The following is a 26,186-nucleotide window of genomic DNA, read 5'->3' as shown; positions in this document are numbered from 1 at the left end:
CAAGCAATTTCAATACTGCTGTCAAAGAACTGAACTGAGTATTCGTTCGAAAATTGTATTGTACAGGGTGGGCAAATTTCGATGTTTTAGCACTACAACATTTAAACCAAAGAAGATATAAATGTCTTTCGATATCGCCATTTTTCCAATTTTCGCTTATAACTCGAAAACAAAATAGTCCGGGAGCCAGGTGCAAATTTGGTTGATTATTTCCTCTCGAGAGATACTTGGTGAGATGCATCAGATAATAGTAATAAAAAGCCTTGTGAACGTCAGCTACGACTCGGTTGGGGGGGAGAGCGGCGGCAGCCCCCCCAAACACGAAGAAAAAAAAATACATTCAGTCATTTCCTCCCAACTGAAAATTTGTCAAATTGTAGCTAACCCAATATCTAGACGAAAAAATACAATCAGTTGGCTATAGCACGGTGGATTATACGTCAGATGGTGCCTCAAACATGAAAAAAAAATTATATTTTCAATGACAGCTCTGACAGCGACTCTGATACTGAATCAGAGAGTGGAAGTAACTAAATATTATTGTGCAACATGTGGAGAAAGTCCTTTTCTCGCGAGTGTGGCACTCTCTGATTCATTATCAGAGTCGCTGTCAGAGCTGTCATTGAAAATATATGTCTTTTTTTTCATGTTTGAGGCACCAGCTGACGCATAATCCACCATGCTATAGCCAGCTGATTGATTTTTTTCGTTTCTGGGTTAGCTACAATTTGACAAATTTTCAGTTGGGAGGAAATGACTGAATTTATTTTTTTTTCTTCGTGTTTGGGGGGCTGCCGCCGCTCTCCTCCCCCAGCAGAGTCGCAGCTGACGTTCACGAGGCTTTTTATTACTATTACCTGATGCATTCTACTAATTACCGTTTGAGAGGAACTTGGTCATGTATATCTGTTACTGGCTCCCGGACTAAAAGAAGGTGGTCAAAAATGAATACTACCCTTGTTAGTTTCTCAGAAAAAGGGACCGAGAATAGGGTATCAGATTTTGTCCATCTCCTCTGGTTTAAAAGTTGTAGTGCTAAAACATCGAAATTTGCCCACCCTGTACAATAATGTGCTTCAGTCAAATAGCAATTTGAATTTTGAATGAGAAGGGAAATATGATTCTGGTTTTAGGCAGAATTATGCTAGAGCATAATTCTGCCTCACTAGTGTGAGACTGAAAATTTGCCAGATACAGCATTGACGGCACTAACATTTTGCGATGAGCAAGGGCGTAGAAATGGCGGGGGGTACTGGGGGTAAATACCCCCTCAAGATTTTCAAAATATAAAATTTCAGAAAACTCGTAAAGACGAAGAACGAAAATTTATTTTAGAAGACTTCAGTTTTGAATTGACTATATCTACAGGGTACAAATGAAAATAACAGATTTCTCGGATCATTTAAAGAGAAAAGTTCTATAAAATTAGTCCGCAAACGCTTTGTTTTTGGGATACAGATGTTAGAGTTCAAGTTTTTCTTTCATAGTGCCTTCCCTTCACAAGATATTTAACTTGAATTGGCATAGATATAATTTAAGGTTTTCATCATGTGATATCTTCATTTCAAATCCAAATCTACAGGGTGAATTTTTTCTGGAAGGGTGCCTGCTTCTTTCCTCCAGAATTATTTTTTTGTGAACCACTGGTAGTTTAAAAAAATTTAAAAAGAAACTCTGGTACAGTAGTACTACTTTTTGGTTTGTTATAGTGTTGCCGTATCTGCAATCGATTTCGAGAACAGGTCTCTATAGTTATTCTCAGGAAAATCCAAATTATTATAAAGATCCAGTTAGGTAGCTGTGATGAATAAATGAATTATAATTTCTGGTACTTATATACCAACTCTGTAGCGAAGATTAATAAAGATTCGATAAACTGGTTAGGCATCACAATAAAAATAGGACTACAAACAAAGCGTTTGCGGGCTCATGTTTACGGGCCATTTTATTTTTAAAATTATCCAAGGAATCTCCCATTTTCCTTCGTAACTGCAATTCAGGAACACCCAGTATAAGATAAGAACAATCGAATTTGTAATAAAAAAAATATTTTCAAGTAATTTGATTCAAACTTCGTTATCAAAGCTCTTTTTCATTATAGATATGAGTAAACAATGTAGTCATAAAGTTTTTTCGATTAAAAAGCCCCCCCCCCAAGAAAAAAAAAGATCTACGCCCTTGACGATAAGTCAATATATTTGAATGTTTATTTGGTACTATATTTGATCTCTGTAATAACTGTAAGTGTGGCGCGCTCTAAGGGGAGTTTTTCAACATTGAAGAGGTTGAAAACTTGACTCAGATCAACAAAAGATCAGGAAAGATTGGCAGGTTTTGTCTTATTTTACATCCATAGGGAAATTGAACTAACTCGATAGATAGATAGAAAGGTTTGCGAATACGAAAAGGAGATCCTTGGATTGGAATTGGTATTATAAAAAACACAATGGACAAACTATATTATGAGTAAATGATTTTGTTTACATTTCATAACAATTGTATTTGAGTCATTACTTTGAAGGCATGTTATATTTATGTTTTTTTGTTTATTATTATCACAAATTCACAAATGTAACTAATTGATAGAGGTCAAGGGTGGAGGTCAATGTGTAGGTATATGGGTTTGTAGGATATTGATTTCTCCCTTTATATATATATGGTCTCTGAATACTGTGTGAATATATTACCCACCATTGTCTGAATACTGTAACAGTTGCCCCTTTTTATAAGTTGATTCACCGACAATAGATTCGTATAACTTAGTTTACTATCTTAATTGTATTATGGTTAAGGTACAGTGACCCGAGTTTCGTAGTTTTGCTATATTCTCAAACTGGGTGTAATACAATTTGCGTTTGGTATTTAAATGGTTGAGTTTGGATTGCAGTCTCAAAAAACTTCGAAAAGTGGGAAATTCCACATGTCCGTTGAGAATATTTTGTTGTTTGGGAAGTTGTCACTTGATACAAATTCATCAAAATGATGAATGACTTTTCATTGTTAATGTCTGCGTTCATATCGGCTGAAAAGTGATAGTTGCATTTATCAATGCAAATACATTTTTCATCAAATTTATATACAATTTTGGTTCCGTGTATAAATTAGAATCAACTATTTGCGATTCGAAACATTATAATTTTTCGTACAACAAAAGAAATGAGCGGAGGTACTGGAGGTAAGTCCACCGCTAGATTTCCAAAATATAAAATTTCTGAATTCTCGCAAAGACGAAGAACGAAATTAACTAAAATCATTTTACTTTTCTTTGAAATTGACAAAGCAGTGAAAAATCGCACCCTTTTACGAGTTTTATGAGTTAATTATCATTTTTAATATGATTACTTTCATTGCGCTACGGGCTTCGAGCACATCTATGTCCAAGTTTTATTGTTTTCCTTTATCTATCCGTTTTGTCGGCGTTGCCCTTAGTTTCGCCATCTGCAATTTTTGCATTCGTTATTGGTAAACACTTACCCGTTGTTTTCGGTTTTTTGTATCATTATGGTCACAAAATTTCAATACTGGAGTTATCAAAGAACTGAACTGAATTATTCGCATCTTGAATTGTCTTTGTTGTTTGTTTCATTTAAATTGCAATTTATTTTTGAAGACATCAGTTTTGAATTGACTATGCAGGGTGTTCCTAAATTGGAGGTATAAACGAAAAGGACAGATTCCTCGGATTATTTCAAGAAAAAATCCTATATAAAATGGGCTCGCAAGCACTTTGTTTTCGAGATGCAGGGTGTTATAGTTCGATTTTTTCTGTTTTTTTTCATAGCAAGCTTCACAAGATATTTAATTTGAATTTGGCTATTTCAATTTGAAGATTTCATCATGTGATATGCTAATTTTGAATTAAAAACTAGGGTGATATTTTTTCTATAAGAGTGCCCGCTTCTTTCCTTCAGAAGCTTTTAAGAAGAAACTCTGGTCCAGTATTACACTTTTTGGTTTCTTATTGTTTTGTCGTATCTAGCTGCTACCGATTTCGGGAAAAAAATTTCAAACAGCTCTCAGGAAAATCCAAATTATTTTCGATGAACTGGTATAAGCATCACGAAAAAGTGATGACTACAAGAAACACCCTGTATCTCGAGAACAAACCGTTTATAACCCTTTTTATTCTTTAAATTATTTCAGGATTTCCTCATTTTCCTTCGTAACCCCAATTCAGGAACACCCTGTATAAGGCAAGAACAATCGAATCGGTGATCGAAAAAATGCTACTATTTCAAGTAATTTGGTTCAAACTTCGTTATCAAACATCTTTTTCTCACATTAATGAAATGAGTAAACGTAGGTCTCATTTTCAGCTTAACAGACCATTTTAAGAAATAATCCTGAAACACGTCAATTTTTTATTTTAATTTACCGTATTTTAAAATAATAATCTAATATACAGGGTGAATTACTTTCGAGTAATGACGTCACCGTCATCTTTTAAGTCGAACACCACCATTTTGTCTCAATTATCCGATTTTTCTAGCTGAGCTGATTTAAAAAATGTATCACATTCTAATTGGTACAGGGTGGACAAAAATACAATAGTTTTGTGTGTGCTCATAAAGTAACGCGTAACATTCTTTATTAGTTAAATTAACAATATTATCAAAAATACTTATTGTCTAGCGGCAATTGGTTTTAATGTGACACCCTGTAGTTTGTTACATTTTTAGATCAATAAAAATGTATAAAAATAAGACATAATTTTTTTCATATTCTGTCTGCTAGACCACAAGTACCGAACATGTTTGGAAACTTCTCATTTTTATTAATCTAAGAATGTAACATACTACAGGGTGTTACATTCAAACCAATTGCCGCTAGACGATAAGTATTTTTGATAATATTGTTAATTTAACAAATAAAAAATGTTACGCGTTACTTTATGAGCACACACAAAACTATTGTATTTTTGTCCACCCTGTAGCAATTGGAATAAACATGTGATAGATTTTTGAAATCAGCTCAGCTAGAGTAATCGGGAAATAGAGACAAAATGGGAGTGTTCCAATTAAAAAAAATACGGTGACGTCATTACCCAAAAGTAATTCACACAGTGTATAATGGAGTAACTGAGGACGTCATCTGAAGAGTTATGTTCCCGCGAAATCAAGCTACAATGCAAAAAATAATTGCTAAAATCGTACGAAGGATTCAAGAGAAAATGATCAAACTTCGTTGAGATGTTGTCCGTTCCTCTGATTTTTACGGTGTGTATACAGGGTGAGTCGGGAGGAACGCACCAAACTCCAGGTGGAGTATATATACCTACACGTTAAAATAATTAAAAAAAAACTCATATGTTCTTATCCGATTCTAATTTGTTTTCACATTATAGCGTAATTAAAATGTTTTAAATAGTTTACCGCTTCTTATCACAAATGCTGTAGGTAAGGATTGCTTGGCCCGTTTTGTTGTTCTGACATGTGTTAGAATACTATTATTATTTTAATATTATTATTATTACCTGGCAGGGTGTTTGGTTTGTGGCGTTTATTTTCGAGTTTGTGCGATTACTGTTATAAAACGCCACACATCTTTTTTTTATTTAGAATATGCAAATATGGTTTTTGTTTATGGCTTTTGTAATGGGATGTTGCAAAAAAGCAACGTGAACACTTCGCAGACGGAATGTGTTTAGAGGTTAATGGCTGTATTTTTGAACATTTGTTGAAACACCGCTATTATTGAAACCATATTAATGTAGGAAATTTTGTTTGTTTCGAATTACGCTATATTTTGAAAATAAATGAGAATCGTATAAAGACATGAATTATTGTAAAATTATGTTCAAGTGTATAAAACACACCTGGAGTTTGGTGCGTTCCTCACGACTCACCCTGTATACCTAATTATAGAGAAATAGTTTTTTATAAATCCTCCTAGTTTTCAAGGAATAAATCCATATACAGGGTGTTTCATTTTATACCGGACAAACATATATAATCATATAGATGGCACCGGGAGAATCAATTTGCCTTATGACATATACCTCGTTTTTGAAGCATAAGCGGGATACACCGTGTGCAACGTCATTTCTGACCAATATTCTATTGAGTGTGGTCAGTAATGCATAACTTTTGAATTTACGATTTTTGGTCAAATCATAGTATTTTTGAGTGCTCAATTCAGAAAAGGTAGAGAACCTTGAAGCAAAAAATTCAAAATGGCGGAAAACCAGCAACGTTTGCAATTTTTTTCTCGGTGGTCAAATTGACTTTCATTTTTTGAATCAACTCATTTTTCTAAGAATTTTTGTGAAAAAATTTTTCGAAAATCGAACAACAATTTTTTTTTACATGTCTACAACGAAAAAAAAAATTCAATAAATTTCACCCGAAATTGATGAAATTTTTCACGATTATACTTTTTTTATACCTTACATGAATATGAAAACAGAATTCAAAAATATCAAACGGTTCGTTCATAACGGCCATCCAAATTTCCCCTTGTGTCCTCTAACATAATTGAAAAAAACAACTGATTGGGTTATGAGGGGCAAAATTTCGAAATTGCCTTGTCGAAACATTCCAGATGATAGTATAAAATTATCAAAAAGCGAAAAAAAATTTCGCTGTAAGTTCAACGAATCTCTGTAGGGGAGTCGAACTCTCGACCTCTCGAGGTATTACCCAGAATGTAAATTTGAACTGATGCAACAATATCCATTTTCGTTACCAACAATTCAGAGAATTTGACAGTGTATTCGCATTTGAATATTATTCTGCAATTGTTCTGCTGATGTGCTGTTAATTCTCACGTTTGCGAAATATGCAATTATTTTTGAAAATTTCTCCAATAGTGAAATAACATTAATATATGGAAAATTATTGAAGTACCCAACAGCTGCAAATATCCCTCAATTTCCTAACTGAGGAATTCGCTTCAATTTAAAATTCGTTTCAAGGAACTTGCAAAATAGTATTCAGTGAAATGCGATTACACTGTTAAATTCTGTGCTTGGTTACGAAAATTAATATTTTTGCATCAGTTAAAATTTACATTCTGGGGAATACCTTGAGAGGTGAGAGTTCGACTACCCCACAGTGATTCATTGAAATTACAGCGAAATTTTTTTTTGCTTTTTGATAATTTTATACTACCATCTGGAATGTGTCGACAAGGCAATTTCAAAATTTTACCCCTCATAGCACAACCGCCACAACCAGTTGTTTTTTTCAATTATGTTAGAGGACCGAAAGAGAAATTTGGATCGTCGTTATGAAGGAACCGTTTGATATTTTTGGATTCTGTTTTCATATCCATGTCAGGTATACAAAAAAGTGAGAAATTTCATCAATTTCGGGTGAAATTTTTTGAAATTTTTTGTTTCGCTGTAGACCTGTAAAAAAAATTTTTGTTCGATTTTTGAAAAAATTTTTTCACCGAAATAATAAGAAGAATGAGTCGATTCAAAAAATGAAATTCAATTTGATCACCGAGAAAAAAATTACAAACGTTGCAGGTTTACCACTATTCTAATTTTTCTTTCAAGGTTCTTTACCTTTTCTGAATTGATCACTCAAAAATACTATGATTTGACCAAAAATCGTAACTTCAAAAGTTATACATAACTGACCACAATCAATAGAATATTGGTCAGAAATGACGTTGTACACCTTGCATCTCGCTTATGCTCCGAAAACGAGGAATATGTCATAAGGCAAAAATGATTCTCCCGGTGTCATCTACATGACTATATAGGTTTGTCCGGTATAAAATAAACACCCTGTATATGTTTCAAACTAATACAGAAAATCATGGTAGAAACCCAAACTCAACTGATAACATCACCCGTAAAAATTTTTTATTATTATAATACATGTTTCACGGTCACGATACTTTTGAAATTTAACATACTTAACACGACGCGTACGCAAGCGCTTACTATAGTTTCCGTTCCTACTAAAACTTTTCATTCCCCGCATTCCGCAGACGCTACTCTGGTGTTCGGAGAGTATAACGCATGGTTGACGGTTGACAGTTGTAAGCACGTGGGATTCGGTAGTTTTTCGTGAAAACTGAAAATGGGCGCGCAAAACCAAAATTCAAACGACAGCCAAGTTTCAAAAGAAAATGGTGCGATCAAGTTGAAAAAGGAGCTTGGTTTAATTGATGGAATCGCTATAATTGTCGGGGTTATAATCGGGGCAGGAATTTTCGTGTCCCCCAAAGGAGTTTTGAGATATTCCGGAAGTGTTGGACAGAGTATTTTAGTATGGATCATGTCAGGTGTCTTGTCTATGATAGGAGCGTTATGTTATGCTGAATTGGGTAAGTTTTTCCGATTGAATTTGTTATAAATATAATTTGTTTTCTAATAACACAACATATGGCTTCCTGTACTTAAAATCTATTCAACTTGCAGTGACAGTCAACATTATTCCTGATAATTATTCATAGTTTTCACGCAAATGAACAACTTCAAAACAATTATTCCGAGAAAATATCAAATTCAAAATGAATTAACGATAGTGGTTCCTATACTTTATAATTCTTCCCACCGATATTCACCCCTAAATCTATCTGAGTTTTGAATGAGACTTGTTGCATCAGACGGAATTGACAGTCTAATAAGATTGCATTGAATTTTTGTTTACCTGTAGGGCAGTTGAGCTATCTTTCCTTTGAGTTAGTACTTACCTGACTTCGGTTGCTTGCTTGACACGCCGAATCTAGGTTCATACATTGGCGTCTCTATGTTTGCGGCTGATGTAATAATTACAGGAAAAAGGTAATCGAATTATTCCTTAGGGTCCACCATCTGAGTTCAGTTCACATTGTGTATTTGAAAAGTTGCCTTTCTTTGGTTAGAATGTTTCAAGTTTTTTTTTTGATACAGTTATTAATTTAATGAAATGTTATGAAAATATCAGTTTGAAAGAGAAAATACATGCTAATGCTTTCAGTGAAATGTTAACAATGATATTTTGTTTTCATTTGAATTAATCAATATTTATTTGGCTATATTTCGAATTTTATTATACTTCGAATACACTTCTGATTTCAAGATACATATTTTGAAATAATATCTAAACATTATTCAAAAGAAAAATCCTTTTGCTTGCTTAGTTAAACTATAAACGCTTTCATTGTATTCTTCACGTCGTGAAACTGTTAAACAAACATGATTATTTATTTATATTTTTAATGTATTCGAACAATGTTACTTTGTAATCGATAGTGCAATAAATTTTATTTATTCGAGAATTTGACAGTTATATGATACGATCATTAGTACTCATATCACAATATTCTATTGGAAAAACTGAAAATGTACGGCATAAGAGGGATTCCACTCAAACTTTTCGAGAGTTACCTCACCAATAGAAAACAAATAACTTTTTTATATCATAAAGGAACACGAATTTTATCATCTGAAAGAATCATACACAAGGGAGTACCGCAAGGAACCATAGTGGGACCCATACTATTCGTAGTATATATTTACGATTTATGATTTACCCGAAATTTTCTATAAAGTTCTCGATTCTGAAAATGCTTTTATAACTTCGCCATCCACTACCCTTTCAACAAATTCACCACAACAAAATATTGCAATAGTAACACCTAGAGAAGAACATATAGAAACATATTTATATGCCAATGACGCTAATGTTTTAATATCAGGCCAGAATATTGAAGATGTCATGAACACTTTAAGAACATCAATGACAGTGATTGAGAAATGGTGTGTTGAAAATGGTTTAGTTCTGAATGGGAACAAAACCAATGTTTTAACGTTCTCAACTAATCGCTCAAACCTAACATTTCCAGAGACTATTAATTTTGACAATGGAATAGTTCAAATGAGATCTCACACTAAATTATTAGGTGTATTTATTGAGAACAATCTTAGTTGGGGGTTGCATTGTGAATCAGTAACGAAAAGACTCCATACAATCATATAGTCCGGTCAATTTAGACCAAAAAATGAGAGTGAAGTTACATAAAGTCCCAACAAGCTGAATTTCTGTGAAATTGTTTAAAATATAATTATAAACGATGTCTAGAAGTTCCCCATCATTCCCCTGTAAGGAAAAAATTTAATTCAAGGTCAAAGGTCAAAAAAATGAGTTTTTCGCGATTTTCAGCAAAACGGTAAGTTTTATCATAAAAGTACCTCAGACAAAAATTGTATATCATAAAATTATCTATAAAAATGTAACAATACTTTTTTTCTTACGAGCCACCGTTTCTGAGATATAACGATTCAAAAAGTTATAAAAGTTGTTATCGTCATAATATGCACACATTTCCACGCCACCTATAAGGTAGTGTACTTAGCGCGTTTTTTTTAACGTGGTTTTCCCAGTAGGCCTTCTCCACGGGTCAGTTGTGATCCTGTTTAATGTAAAACTATTGCAAAATAACGGAAATTTTCAAAGATTGGGAAAGATAAAAGCGATGTAAATGAAAAAAAAGTGTTGAAGTTTATTCGTCTTATTCAAATTCTTCTTCTTCTGACCCGTGGAGAAGGCCTACTGGGGAAACCACGTTAAAAAAAACGCGCTAAGTACACTACCTCATAGGTGGAAACGTGTGCATATTATGACGATAAAAACTTTTATAACTTTTTGAATCGTTATATCTCAGAAACGGTGGCTCGCAAGAAAAAAAGTATTGATACATTTTTTATAGACAATTTTTGTCGGGGGTACTTTTATGATAAAACTTACCGTTTTGCTGAAAATCGCAAAAAACTTATTTTTTTGACCTTTGACCTAGAATTAAATTTTTTCCTTACAGGGGAATGATGGGGAACTTCTAGACATTGTTTATAATTATGTTTTGAAGAACTTCACAGAAATTCAGCTTGTTGGGACTTTATGTAACTTCGAATGTCTAAATTGACCGGACTAATATACACATTGAGAGCTATTAGAAATAGAGTAGATATAGACACCTTGAGGATTGTGTATTTTGCAAACTTTCAATCAATTATGTCATACGGAATTATTTTCTGGGGGGGAAGTACTCAGGCTGAACGTGTGTTCATCACTCAGAAGCTAGCTATAAGAATAATGTTTTGTATGAAATACAGAGCATCATGTAGGGGTATATTCAGAAGACATAATATACTGACTGCCCCTGGTTTATATATCTATAAACTCTTGTTATTTCTGTTTGAGAACAATTCCTATTTTCAGGATTGTAAAAATGTGAATCCTACCAGGAGAATGATTGAATATCTATTACCTATTCACAGACTAACGAGTACAGAGCGTAATAATTACTATATGAGTATGAAACTGTTCAATCATTTACCTAGAAAAATAAGATCCATTAAAGAAATTAAACTCTTCAAAAGACAATTATTCCAACTGTTAATTAAATGTGAACCATATTCTTTAAATGAATTTATAGACTTTTGTCATGTACAAATATCATAGATATATTAGTTCATTGATTAATTTTTTTGTAAAGAATTTGTGACTTGTTTTCATTTTGTAATGTACATACAATTCTGGAAATAAATACCTATTTTTATTATTATTATCTGTAATGTGAGAAAAAGAGGTTTGATAACGAATTTTGAACCAAATTACTCGAAATAGTAGCATTTTTTTGATTACCGATTAGATTATTCTTAACTTATAAATACAGGGTGTTCCTTAATTGGAGGTTCGAAGGAAAATGAGAGATTCCTTGGATAGATCGATAGATAGATAATTTATTTTAAGTTTTAAACAACATTAGCTGTATGACGTCAGGATAAAGAACTCAAACTAGCAAATTATTCAGAATTAGAGAAATACCAATAGTTGTGAGGTTCCCGATGAACATTTTCTCAACAATTTTTTTAAATCTATGTGAACGTATCACAGAATTTAATATAATAAGATAGCTTATTGAATATTTTAAAACACATTTAATTAGGACCTTTTTCATTCAAGGCTAACCTATGATAGGGATAAAATACATCTTGAATTCTTGTATGTACATACAAGGTAAGAACTATTTAGAGGGCCTCTACAGGGATATCGAAAACGGTTAGAAAGACAGGGTGTCTTACATTACAAAAAAGTTGCGTTATTTAGGGATGAGTGTGAACAGATCCGAAATATCTCTATTGTTTCCGAGATATCTCGAAAAACTGAAAAATCGAGATTTTCTTTTTTTTATGTATAACTTATTTGATTCTGGAGATAAATTCACAAATTTCTATTTATAGCCATCATCCAATATAGAGATACTAATGGTGTCTTCAGATTTTTCTGTTTTCCATTGTTTCAGAGACGCGATAGTCAAGTGATGATTTCACATTACAACACTTCAAATTTGCGTACCTAGACTTGATATTTTTGTAGATTTTTTTTGTGATACATTGTTGAATTTTCTTTATCACCTCATAAGGAAAACCAATATGGCGTCCATAAGAAAAAAATATGATTATCGCGTCTCCGAAGTTGCGTTATTTAGGGATTAGTGTGTTGGTTTCAACAGATCACAAATATCTCCTTTGGTTCCCTAGATATCTCGAAAAAACTGAAAGTTGAGATTTTCTTTTTTCTGTATAACTCATTTGTTTCTGTTTTCCATTATAAACAGAAACAAATGAGTTATATAGAAAAAAAGAATTTCTCGATTTTCAACCAATGGAGATATTCGTGATCTGTTAACACCAACACACTAATCCCTAAATAACGCAACTTTTTTGTAATTTAAGCCACCCTGCATCTCTAACGATTTTCGATAATCCTGTAGTGCTCCTCTTAATAGTTCTAACCCTGTATAATAATTATGACTAACTAAAATTAATAAATATATGTATACAGTCATTATATCCATATTTCTGAATTATGAATCCATGTACTTACTTCATTTTGCATATATATGTAGTCCTAATAATTCTTTTCTGAGTTTTAACCTATAAATACTGATTGGACTCTAGAGTTGCTACCCCAGGAAATGATTTCAAATCTAATGACTGATTCACACTTCGCATGATGTAATATTTTCCAAGTACCATCATTCATATACTAATTCCTTGATTCCAAGCCTGATTCCATAACCAATACTAGCTAATCTTAAACATATTTCATTTATATGTATCTCCTCATCAAGAAATTCATTTATTCGAATGCCAAGGAATTTTGTACTTGATACAGGTTTTATTATTTTATTTTTAGGAGTTATACTGGTTGATGTTTAAGATTCTTTAGTACGAAATAACACTAAACTTGTTTTTGAAGTATTTATTACTAGCCTATTCATAGAAAACCAACTCCCTCATAGTAGCAATCCCTTTATGCTCAATTATTTCAGTTGAACTATTTCCGTGTAATAAGATGTTGGTGTCATCTACGTTATTAGGGATGAGATATTAATGCAATGACAATGGCAAATCATTTATGAAGATATAAACAGGATCGGGACAGCAAGACTTCCCTGAACTAAACACATATCAATAAAAGGAACTTCAGATTTTACATTATTATCAACACCAACCTGTTGCCGCCTATCTGAGAGGAACGACCTTATCCACTCATTAGCCCTATTCTTAACGTCATATCTATCAAGTTTCAGCAGTAAAATATCATGATATACACAATTATAAGCTTTTCTTAGATCTTTATAAAAAGACCCAAGGCTAAATTTTTGTTTTCTAAGGGCCGATTCCACAGGTTCCCATTAACCGGCGTGAACTTGGCAGCCACTTTTCAGCAGCCGAATTCATTCCAGCAGCCAAACGATCAGTGGCGTCGCCGTCGGTAGAAATTGGAACTAACGAATCGATCTGTTTTTGGGGTGCAACGCAAGAATTTGATTTTTGAGTACACTTGAACGACTTCAATCAAGTAATTATGACATTTCAATGCATAAAATAATATTATAGATGAACGTGAATCATGCTGATCAATGAAACGACGAGGAACATATTGTACAAGTATTTTCACGAATGAAACATTGAAAAATGTTTAGCCAAGTTGATATTTGGAATACTTACTTTTCAATAGCCACAGAATAACATATCCGAAGCACATTGATTTGCAAGCCGTCTAAGGGGAAGTTTACAGTTATGAATTTTTCGAAATTTTTGAGAATGACCCTGTCAAAAATGTTTAGCCAAGTTGATATTCAGTATTATTAATCCTAAATAGCTAGAGAATAACATATCCGAAGCACATTGATTTGCAGGCCGTCTAAGCGGTAGTTTTCACTTGTGAATTTTTCGAAACTTTTGAGAATGACCCTGTCAAAAATGGTTAGCCAAGTTGATATTCGGTATTATTACTCCTAAATAGCTAGAGAATAACATATCCGAAGCACATTGATTTGCAGGCCGTATAAGGGGTAGTTTACACTTATAAATTTTTCGAAATTTTCAGAAATGACCCTGTCAAAAATGTTTAGCCGAGTTGATATAGCTACAGAATAACATATCCGAAGCACATTGATTTGCAGGTCGTCTAAGGAGTAGTTTACACTTGTGAATTTTTCGAAATTTTCGCAAATGAGCCAGTCAAAAATTTTCAGCCGAGTTGATATTCGGTATTATTACTCTTAGATAGCTACAGAATAACATATCCGAAGCACATTGATTTTCAGGCCGTCTAAGGGGCAGTTTGCACATGTGAATTTTTCGAAATTTTCAAGAATGACCCTGTCAAAAATGTTTAGTCAAGTTGATATTCGGTATTATTACTCCTAAATAGCTAGAGAATAACATATCCGAAGCACATTGATTTGCAGGCCGTCTAAGGGGTAGTTTACACTCGTGAATTTTTCGAAATTTTTGAGAATGACCCGGTCAAAAATGTTTAATTAGTTTACTAGTTCTATGGCATTTCATGGATATCTAAAACAAATCAAATGTTTCATAATTTGAAGGATTGGGATGAAATTTTGCTTTAAATTAGGAAACCTTACAATTTAGATAAAGGAACATATTATATAGCCTGAAAGGAACTTTAATTTTATTTCAATACACCATCTTATGATATGCAGGTCATCATTCCATTCAAAAACGAACTTTTCACCATTTTACTATCCCTCGTTGATCGAATTAGTTGTAAAATAATGACCAGATCAAAAACAATCGATTTAGAGCACAATTATACGATTAATTTACCCCCATATATTTGTTTCAGGAACCATGATACCAAAATCTGGTGGAGATTATGCCTACATAGGTGAAGCTTTTGGTCCACTGCCTGCTTTCCTGTACATGTGGGTGGCTCTGTTCATCCTTGTACCTACTGGAAATGCCATTACTGCCATCACGTTCGCTCAGTATATTTTCCAACCCTTTTGGGGTACATGTGAAGCACCATTCCTCGCAGTCAGACTTATCGCAGCCGTAACCATTTGTCTTTTGACTGTTATCAATTGCTATAATGTTAAATTGGTTGCCAGGTGGGTAGTAAAATCCATTAAAGTATTAGTCTGATTGCGTTGAGTTCTTTCGCTACTGTATTAATAGGCCAATCGAAAAGTCCCCGGTCTACCATATTAAAACACATTTTTATGGCAAAATTCGATTTCATTATTCAACATAGTTGCCTTCGAGGGCGACACAGCGATTATAGCGATCTTCCAACTTTTCGATACCATTTTTGTCGTACGATTTGTCTTTTGCTTCAAAATAGGCCTCAGTTTCGGCGATTACTTCTTTATTGGCTCTAAATTTCTTTCCAGCGAGCATACTTTTGAGGTCTGAGAAAAGGAAAAAGCCGCTGGGGGCCAGATCTGGCGAATACGGTGAATACAGAAGCAATTCGAAGCCCAATTCATGCAATTTTGCCATTATTTTCATTGATTTGTGACACGGCTTGTCTTGAAGAAACAGCATCTTCAAATCATGCCGTTTTTTAACGATTTCTTCCTTCAAACGACCCTATATAATAATCGATGTTGATGATCTGGCCCTTTTGGAGGTAATCAGTGAATTTACTACTACTAATTCCATAACCTTGCCAGCTGACTGTTGTGTTTTTCCTCGCTTTGGATTCGGTTCATCGTGTGCAGTCCACTCAGCTGACTGTCGATTGAACTCCGGAGTGAAATGATGGATCCATGTTTCATCCTCTGTCACATATCGACGCAAAAATTCAGGTTTATTGCACTTAAACAGCTTCAAACATTGCTTAGAATCAGTAGCACGATGTTGCTTTTGATCGATTGTAAGCTCGCGCGGCACCCATTTTGCACACAGCTTTCTCATGTACAAATATTTGTGAATGATATGAGGTACACGTTCAGATGATATCTTTACAATGTCTGCTATCTCGATCAACTTCACTTTACGGAAATTCAAAATTATTTTGTAACTTTTTTATTTTTTCGTCGGTGAAAGCCTCTTTTGGCGTCCACAGCGTTCGCCGTCTTCGGTGCTCATTTCACCACGTTTAAACTTAGCATACCAATCAATGATGGTTGATTTTCCCGTTGCAGACCCCGGAAACTCTTCATCAAGTCAAGATTTTGCTTCAACTATATTTTTCCCTTCAAAAAGCAATAACTAATCAGCACACGAAATTCTTTTTTTTCCATCTTTTTTCAAATAACAAAAGTAGCTACATACACAACACAACTCACAAATTAATGGTCGGACTGCTGTCAAATTTTGACACGTATCGTTTGAAGGTTCAACCAAAAATCATATGGATTAAATACAAGCACCGCCATCTGTGCATCAGGCCGGGAACTTTTCAATTGGCCTAATATTAAATATATTACATTTTATTTGTTATGAAGATATTTAACATTTCTTGAAGGAAACGAAAATTTTGATTGAACGATAACACTACTAGTTTATATAAAGAAAGTTCCAGTAGTTAAGATTGCAGTCCATTCTGTGAGTTCGGTATTCAGTTTTTGAAATCTCGATAGTGGATATTATAGTGTTTACCTTTTACGAATTTAGTGTCAAGATCAGATATCCTCGCAACCCTCCTCTGCTTGAGCTCAATCGCAATATTTCACGAATAATCTAAATCCTAGGAGATAGACGATAAGAGCTGGTAACAGAAACTGTCATATTGCATCCTGATAGCTGATAAAGTACGCAGATTTGGGAATATACCAACGACCAATAAAAGATTTGGGTTTATCAAAGTGTACTTAATTCATTTGTCGGCATGCTTTGGAATGATTTAAAAGCATTTTTTTCAGTATAATAAGTATTTTCAAGTGTATTTAAATGACAATCATCTGCCTACACTCCTCCAGAAGCGAACTTAAAACTGGATGCTAGACAGTTTTGGAAAAGATACATATGTCTTGATATGATAGATAAATAGAGAACTGTTCAATTATATTTGAAGAAGGACGGAAATAGTAACATTGATTCAAAGTGGCATTCTTTCCGACAACGTTCTCAACTATTATCTATTAATGTTTTCCAATGAAGAAGTTTGAACAAAAAGTGAATAGACAAATACCTTCAAATACGAAAATAAACAAATGCAAAAGTTAGCTAGATATTTTACTATTGTAAACGCTCAATTGCCTTGTTTACAAATTCTAACCTCTGAATAGGAGCTTAGGGTTTCAATTATTCAACCAATTGGTATGGAGAGGCCAAGATCTTGAATTTACACTTTCCCCTGATTGGTAAATAGATTTCGAGAGTTATGACTGGAAAAAGATTGACCCTTAAGATGCTAAAACTAAAGAATTGAATTTTATAGCTTTGAATATTTGTGCAGAATGCGCTAAAACGGTGATCTATGAACATTCAAAGCACTTGCACGCTTCCGAATAGAGAGGTCGGGATCATCACGAACAGACCGATTAACCCGTTCCACGTTTTCTTCAGTTTACGATAACCTTGGGCCCCGGTTTACAAAAGTACCATTAATTTCGCAGTGTTTTACCTATCCTTCAACTAGACCTTCTTTTGAGGCACCAGTACAGTTTTTGACTCATTTTGTTAAGAATCTCTCATTGAGTGTAGAGAAAACAAACCATGTTTTCTTGAATTTCTGCAAGCAGTGTTTGATATCTATATACATAATTTTTCAGGGTTCAAGAAATATTCACTTGTACGAAAATATTTGCCCTGTGCATCATTGTGGGTGCTGGTATTTATCACTTGTGTAAAGGGCATACGGAATATTTACAATCGCCCATGGCTGATACTAAGTGGGAACCAGGAGATATTGCCCTCGCATTCTATTCTGGACTGTTCTCTTATTCTGGATGGAATTATTTGAACTATGTTACCGAAGAGCTGAAAGATCCTTATAAGTAAGTGAACATGATGAAATTTATGCTTAATATAAATATAATAATATAAAAATATTGATTTCTCGTAATTGATTTTTGAACATATCAAATCATTAAGGTAAATAAGGAAAACACATTCCACAGTTTTAAATAAAATATTATGGTGTTTCGGGTATTTTTCTATTTTCAAACCTGAGGATAATTTTCTTACCATTACAAAATATACCTACTTCAGAAACAAATAAAAATTATATCACATGAGGTCTCGTATTATATTACATGTAACTAAAATTATTCTTGAAACATATTATTATCTCGACATAGGACTACCAGTGTAGGAAAGAAAACTCTCCTCGCAGTCGGTTTTCTCACTTCCCGTTAAGAGGAACTCTCTCATACTCAGATGTTTGAAATATTAGAAGGATAGAGGTCGCTCGTATACGGACCTCTTGGCCCCTCTGGTCCTTGTCCTCGCGATTCCGCTAGTCTTTGGGCCTGTCTGTCGCCTCCTAGGAATTTTCTCACTCTCCTTGCTGTTCCTAAAAGGGAACCTTTTTGCATTATATTACGGAAGATTTAATTGAACTCGAAGAAAAAAAAGAGAATAATTATAACATGGAAATGAAAGGATCATCAAAGAGGACGACGGAAGATAATTGTGATATAATGGATGAAATAGATTGGGAAGAATCATATACAGCAGCTGAGCTATCGGAAGAATAAAAAAAAATGATGCTGACTCCGATTGGAAAAGGAAAGCTTCCAACAGTATTAAAGATTTAAAGTTGGAATAAAATCGCCAAATATTGTCTTGAGAGCAGAAAAGACTAGTACTAAACTATTTTGAGAAACATGTTAGGTACCAAAAAGGATCCAGGAATGAACGAAAGTTGGGATTTTGTTTCTAAATACATACCAATCTTTTCAAAAACGACGACCGAGTCAGAATTAAAATTCCCATTCACAATAGCTATAGCCAAAATTTAGATGAAATTTCCCAATTAAAAATATTCTCTGTCGTAACTATTTCGTTTTTATATTCACTTTTCATTTTATTATTATTAATAATATTTTATGCTTTTTGATATTTAAATTCACAGAACTTAAGAGGCTTATGTTACTTCATTTTGAGTTTTCCTCACATAATTTTTTTTTTGTAGGAACATGTTATTTTTTTGATTGTTATATTTTTCAATCATCAATTTGTCATTCAGATAATGGTTCAATTGAATTGATCTTCACTGAAGCAGTATGTATATCTTATTCAAAATGAATACAACGTTCTCTATCGAAGGCGGTTTCTCTCATAAATTGGCTAATTCAGGGTCTTTATAAAGGATTGAAAAATCTTAGTGGCTCTAAAATTATTTTCAATTTACTTATCGCTTGATCATGAATAGAAAGTCTATCAATGAATCGATACTACCACAATTGTCAATTCAAAAAAGTTATCATATACAGGGTGATTCAAAAGCACCTTGACAAATTTCAGGAGGCGATTCCTCACAATGTTCTAATATGAATTGTCCAAATGAATATATACCGGGAACACTTCGTTTCCAAAGATACAATAAGCTGTTAAAGTCATACATGGACGTACCCAACAGTAATAACCTCTTGAAAAGAGGAAACAGTAATAGAATAGGTGGCGCCCCCTACCAAAAAAACCAAAACTACTGAAAAATGTACTAGTAGTGCGCTCAAAAAGTTATGGATCCCCATAAAGAGATGTAGATGGTGCCCCCTACGAATGAGAGCAATAATAACATCAGGTTCGAATTCTACGTCAGAAAAAACCTCTAGATACTAATTTTCGTTTCATTGAGGTCAGTAAGTTATTAAAAAAACCGAAATAAAAATAAGACTTAGATTTTTGTATCTTGGAAACGAAGAGTTTTCAGACATATATGTATAGTTTTTCAAAGGACTTTTGAATCAGCCAGTAGAATAGTTTTCAGTAAAGAACATTTTAAAGCCACGTCGTTGGTACAATCATTTATGAAAAACCTCTATTATTCACTTTGGAAAAAAAATTATAGAACGAAAGTTTCATAAAATTGAGAATCGAACTGAGGTAGAAAATTTTCCGAAGGTATGAACTATTTTTTATTTTTGACTATTTTTTATTTAATGGAAATTTGCGTTATTTCGGTATGAAGCAACATATTTTTTATGTAGAGGAGAATTATTTAAAAGCACAGAAAAAGTAGAAGGACACATTCCTCAAGGAGAAGCGTTAGCCGTAGAGACGTATTTCGTTCTTTCGGCCCTCATCAGTACAGTTTTGGGATGAGCAATACTTGGTGGAAAACAACAAACAACCGGAGTCAACAACATAAGCCAACCGTTCTTTTGTGATTTCGGTAGACAGGCTACAATCCAACAACCAACGTCACGAGGTAGGCAGCTATAAGCTACCTGCATGACATTCGAGTCCAGAAATAAACATGTAGAGGAAATAATGAGCGGTATTGTTTCAAAACAAAAAAAATTTATAAGGCCACATCCCTCAAGGCGAGTGCTAATCGTAAACACGTGTTTCGGGCTTCCGGCCCTCATCAGTACGGTGAAAAATTTGAAGCATGTGTTGTTTTGTGTGCTCAACAGTTCCTTTCAAGAGAATATGTAGCGTATAGTTGAGATTGTGTTAGTATTTTCCATAGTTTGATGATTTTTCTGAAGAGTAAAGTGATTTTAGAATCGACCGTTTATTCGACAATCTTTCATTTTCTAATTCTTATGGAATGCTCTTTATTTTTTAGGAACCTTCCAAGAGCTATTATAATTTCGATGCCAGTAGTGACCACAATTTATGTGGTAACAAATATAGCTTATTTTGTCGTTTTGAGTCGTGAAGAAATTCTTTCATCAGATGCAGTTGCAGTTACATTTGGAGACAAGATGCTGGGCATATTCTCCTTCTGTGTGCCTATCTTTGTGGCGATGTCAACTTTTGGTTCTCTGAATGGTGCAATATTTGCCTCTGCAAGGTTATTTTTTGTTGGCGCTAGGAATGGTCATCTACCTAGAGCTATTGCGCTAATAGATGTTAAAAGGTTGACACCCGTGCCTTCCTTGGTCTTCATGGTGAGTTGACTACAGTCTTGCAGGACTTGATTATGCGATTTTCACAATATAAATATTCTTCTTATGACCTACGGCGGTGAGGAGCATCCAAGTGATCAGCAGCTAAATTATTTTCAAAGCAAATAATAGGGGATGGTCTGTTGATTTAATCTAAAGAAAAATGTGCGGACTGAATGTCATCAAACGTAGTACCAATGATTTGTATGTTCGAAAGTTTTTTAATTTTTCAAGGAAATATCATATGATCAATCAACACCTTCTTCACATTGTATAGTCGGTATGAACCCAGTTTGAATTTTCCAAATTTATTCATCAATTAATATTAACCACTGCTTAACAGTACCTAATATTTTCTAGCGAAAAACGTAATTTCTTAATAACCAAAACATATCTACTGATTTTGGATTGTTTTGCTGAAAGTTAATCGATGATAGCTGAGAGTAGGAAAAAAAAATAGAACATTTTGTTGAATGTTCTTTTCGTTTTGTGGTTTAGGATTCAAAACTGAAAATTAGTAGTTGATGTTGTACGACGAATCGAATGTCAAGTTTATGGAATAAATGGTATAACATTTTATTTAAGTTTGATTTCAACAATCAAGCTCCAACAAAATTCACATTGCTCTTCAGGTAATAGGGTCAGATCAAGGAAAACAAGTTGTGGAAATATTTTTTTGGAATATTGCAAGTTGAAAAAGAAACACTATATAAATTGAAAAGCACACGACAGAAAAAGATGGAAGCGGAAATACAGAATATGCCAATTCGATGGTAAAAAATTTTAAAATTGGGATTGGATGTAATGCTTGTACCGCATGATCTTAAAATATCACGGATAATGACATGGACAAAGCTTAAGAAATGACTGATTTCTGAACTCCAAGAAAAGAAATGCAAGGCAATTGAAATTGATCATTTCTCAAACGATCAGCTGGAACATATTAAACATAAATTTATTTATAAGTTGAAGTTGAAAGATTCTGGAGCGAACATACAAAACGCAAATGCGGTTTGTCACCTACTGTTCTTAACTGTAAAGATTAATATTGGATGCTCTGCATCTCACAAAGTGTTGGTTCGATTGCTATTTGATTTTCCAGAGAAGTTGGTGTTCTGGGGGGAGGTTTCTGAATCTAGATCTAGATAATCTAGAGAAGGAAATGAAGGAATTTAAGCAAAATGTACCAAGTTACTCCAAGCTGTAGCTGACACTACAGTACTCGTCGAGCTGTTGAGCTCGACTGGAGTTCATATCATGGGTATTTGTTCCATAATTCAAATAATAAAGTTTTGAGTGTCGGATGCAAGGGAAATGTTCATAAAGAAAGAACCAGAGTTATGATCCCAGATAGTAATTTATCGAGTCATTTTTGAGCGAGTCTGTACTTAATACTGCATATCTGATGAACCGATGACCGATGTGCATTCGTAGAAGAGTATAAGACGCCAGGTATTAATATGATAAAACGTCAAATCTGAAAAATAGCATATCATCGTATACCTGACATCAAAAGGGGAAAACTAGATGATAAATCTGGGATGATGATAATGGTTGGTTATAGTACCAACGGATATAGATTGTGGTATCCAAATACTCATTCAATCGTAGTTTCAAGAAATATAATATTTGATGAGGATACTAACATCAGACCAGAAAATGGAATTATAACATACGATAATGGAAAACCACAAGAAGTTGAAGATGTAATTGATAATAATTATAGTGACGACAAAAATATTTTGGTTCAATAAGGTAGAAATGTTGGAACACAGAGAAAGGTCTTTTGTATGGAAAAAAATATATAACTATGATTCTAATAATGACAATGGAAACACTTTAATGGTTTACATATTGAATGCAATACAGTACGTTGAATAACATATACCTGTAACGATACCTGATATTGAAAATCACCTAGAAAAAGAAAAATGGACTGAAGCAATCAATGGAAATAAATCAAACGTGGGCCATGGTAAACCCACGTTAGAAAAGTGATTTACTGTAATTGGCTTTTTAGTGCTTTTTAGTTTAGTAGACTAAAATGCCAAGGGTAGTTGTTTAATCCAATGTCAAAGTTATTGAACTAAAATCTGGACCACCCTGCATAAGTTAGTTCATGGGAACAAGAAGCAGATTTACTATCTAACTAAATCGAATTGGTCGAACTCAATTTGAATAATTAATTGATCTATTAGGTTACTTAATCGTAAAGGAGGGAAAAATTTGTCAAATTGTGAAGGGGTGTTGAGGGTAGGAGAAAGATGAATAGTTCGTTTATCTGGTTTAGGATTCTAACCTGAAAATTAGTAGTTAATGTTGTATGAAATATCGAATTGAATAAACGATTTAAAGTTTATTTAAGTTTAGGGTATATTTATGCAACGTTCCTAAGAAATAAAAATTAAGAACTCTGAGTTATGTGGTGTTTAGGTATACAAAGTTGGTCAACGTTCTAGTAATAGTTCATTTCTTTGTTCTTAGAAACGTTGCATAAATGTACCATTAATTAATGTGAATCAAAGTTCACACTACTCATTAATGATCTAGAAGCCAATTCATCATCAGCTCACCTGTGAATTTTCCGAAATAGGTTTCGAGGCATATCAGCCGAGGAAAATAATCTCTAACAAGTAGATACATACTGTAGTAGTTATGTTACCAAAATTGTTGAAAATGTATGTTTTGTATGTATAGGTTTTAAACAGTTCCTGGTTAGATGAAACTGTTTTAGCCATCTTATTTTCAAAAGATCTAATTCACAATTCAATGAACTCTTATACAAACACTTTTCATATTTCTACTCAATATCAAATCATCTCAAAATTGAGCGGTTTTTCACAACAAACATTTTAGTCATGCTCTTCCAACGAAATATATTACTGATAAATTTTGGAGAAGGTTGTCCAAACCCACTCGAACCCACCGCGCCTACAATCTTGATCATTAAAAGACTGGGACAACCGAAGTTTTGCTGAAGTTTTTTAACAGTATATAAAACTATTGTCGAAATTTTCAGTCAAAATCTGTGCCACATGTATAGAAAATAGATAAAATAAGAATATTAACTTTATTGTTCTTTGTAGTGCGTGCATTTGAATGATTCGAAAATAATTATATATTTTTTTCCACAGTGCCTCATCACTTTGATCTTAATCACGATTCCTGATGTGTATGTTCTGATTAACTTTGTGTCGTTTGTAGAAGCCCTATTCATAACGATAAGTATTGTTGGTCTTCTGTATATGAGACGATCTAAACCAGATTTGAAGAGGCCAATTAAAGTTAATTTGATATTACCCTGTCTCTTCTTCGTGATATGTGCCTTCTTGGTAACTCTTCCCTGTTACAAAGAACATATGGTTGTGGGTATAGCTATTGGTAAGGAAATTAATATATTGAGTGATTGTAATTGCAATAGCTTACCCAATTTTTGTAATACTGGTCCTTCGTATATGTTGATCAAGCAACATGGTTTTATTTTGCTGTAATACTTGCAATTTAGCAATGGGCGAAAGATCATTGGAAGATATTTGAATGCTTTTCAATTAATGAGATATCAATCTCACGAAATTAATTTTTATTTCATTAATTGTCATCTGAAGTTTGATTTCATATCAAAAAGACGACTATAATTTTTTATTTTGAAAGAAATGAGACACAAGTTTGGTCAACAATTCTTTAATGTTGCAATTTCAATGTCAATTTGAGTTATACAATTCAGGAGGAAAATTCCATTTATACCTATCCTATTTCTTTTTAGCTTTCATCCTATGTGGAATTCCAGTCTATATAGTGACTGTTTGGTGGAAAGGCCAACCAAACTGGCTGAAGATGGCCTTTAAAAAATTTAACGATGGATGCGCCAAATTGTTTATGTGCGTTCCTGAAGAGGATTACAAGGACCAATGAAATGGCTGACAAGCTTATTGGTGCATATCAGGATACAATGAGTGTTCTGACACTATTTTTCTAAGAAATTATTTATTTCATACTACGACTCTGAAATGTATATTTCGTCAATATATGACGATGAAATTCGAAATGTGCCTTAGGTAATCAATGATCAACATAATAATTTAAGTAGAATTTGATTAGGTTCATTATAAATGTATTATTTTCGATCGCTTTAAGGTCATGTTATTCCTATTGCCACAGTATTTTTGTTTTATTATTTCGTAGTAACTTATAGTAGCATATTTATTTTTTATTTATGTTTTGATCTATTGATTTTTTTTTGTTCATAACAACATCACATTTATGTCAATTAATCTCTATTCACAAAAATCAGCATTTATCTAGAGTTATATTCACTCTTCAAAATGTTAATATTCAGTTCTTCCTGTTTATGTGGAAGATTCTTATTTTTCAATTACGGTTTGAGCAGAGCTGGCTGTGAAAATATTTTGAAATAATTTCCGCTGTTATTCATTTCGTCGATGAAAAAGGCGAAGGAATGCTATGAACATTTTGAGAAATACTCAAGTTCATTGGATATAAGTTTTTTATCATGTACAATATCGATTATGTTTGGTTTGTAATTTTTGAATAATATACAATGGTTTAATAGATCTTTTTTGGCAGTTAGATATTTTTGTTCACAAATTTTATATATTATATGTACTACAAATCTCGCTGTAATGCCTTTCACTTCATTTCTCTATATAAAAATATTCAAAACCACAAACAAAAAACCTTTATAAGAATCCTACATGGCAGTTTGAAGGTCGGACAATCCAGAAAACGATATGTAATCAAAAAATAATATGAATTTGCTCCATGAACTATATTTGATGAATACTTCATTTACCAATGTTGATTATAAAAATCAAAGTTTCTTTCAATTTTTATCAAACTGCTGAAGATATTTGAATGAAATTTTCTACGCCTATATTTCTAGCTTGGTAGTGAGTTTTGTGATG

The 26,186-nt window shown here is 33.3% G+C and overlaps 1 protein-coding gene across 1 annotated transcript; it reads left to right on the top strand.

Moving 5' to 3' along the window:
• The first annotated feature begins 7,927 nt into the window (after positions 1-7,927).
• LOC123679339 (Y+L amino acid transporter 2) lies at positions 7,928-25,849 on the top strand. Its single transcript, XM_045616897.1, has 6 exons — positions 7,928-8,280; positions 15,102-15,366; positions 17,977-18,201; positions 20,943-21,267; positions 24,399-24,645; positions 25,028-25,849. The coding sequence occupies exons 1-6, from the start codon at positions 8,034-8,036 to the stop codon at positions 25,174-25,176; spliced, it is 1,458 nt and encodes a 485-aa protein (XP_045472853.1). The 5' UTR covers positions 7,928-8,033; the 3' UTR covers positions 25,177-25,849.
• Positions 25,850-26,186: the final 337 nt, after the last annotated feature.

This window comes from Harmonia axyridis, chromosome 4, assembly GCF_914767665.1.
Source record: "Harmonia axyridis chromosome 4, icHarAxyr1.1, whole genome shotgun sequence".
Lineage (NCBI taxonomy): Eukaryota > Metazoa > Arthropoda > Insecta > Coleoptera > Coccinellidae > Harmonia > Harmonia axyridis.
This window is presented reverse-complemented; position numbering and strand designations above follow the sequence as displayed.

What these genes read in the sequence shown, in the direction of transcription:
- LOC123679339 (XM_045616897.1), top strand. Translation starts at nt 8,034, where the DNA reads ATGGGCGCGCAAAACCAAAATTCAAACGACAGCCAAGTTTCAAAAGAA. An exon ending in GTTATGTTATGCTGAATTGG is followed by an intron (nt 8,281 to 15,101) that starts GTAAGTTTTTCC and finishes TATTTGTTTCAG; the next exon opens with GAACCATGATACCAAAATCT. An exon ending in GAGCTGAAAGATCCTTATAA is followed by an intron (nt 18,202 to 20,942) that starts GTAAGTGAACAT and finishes TTTATTTTTTAG; the next exon opens with GAACCTTCCAAGAGCTATTA.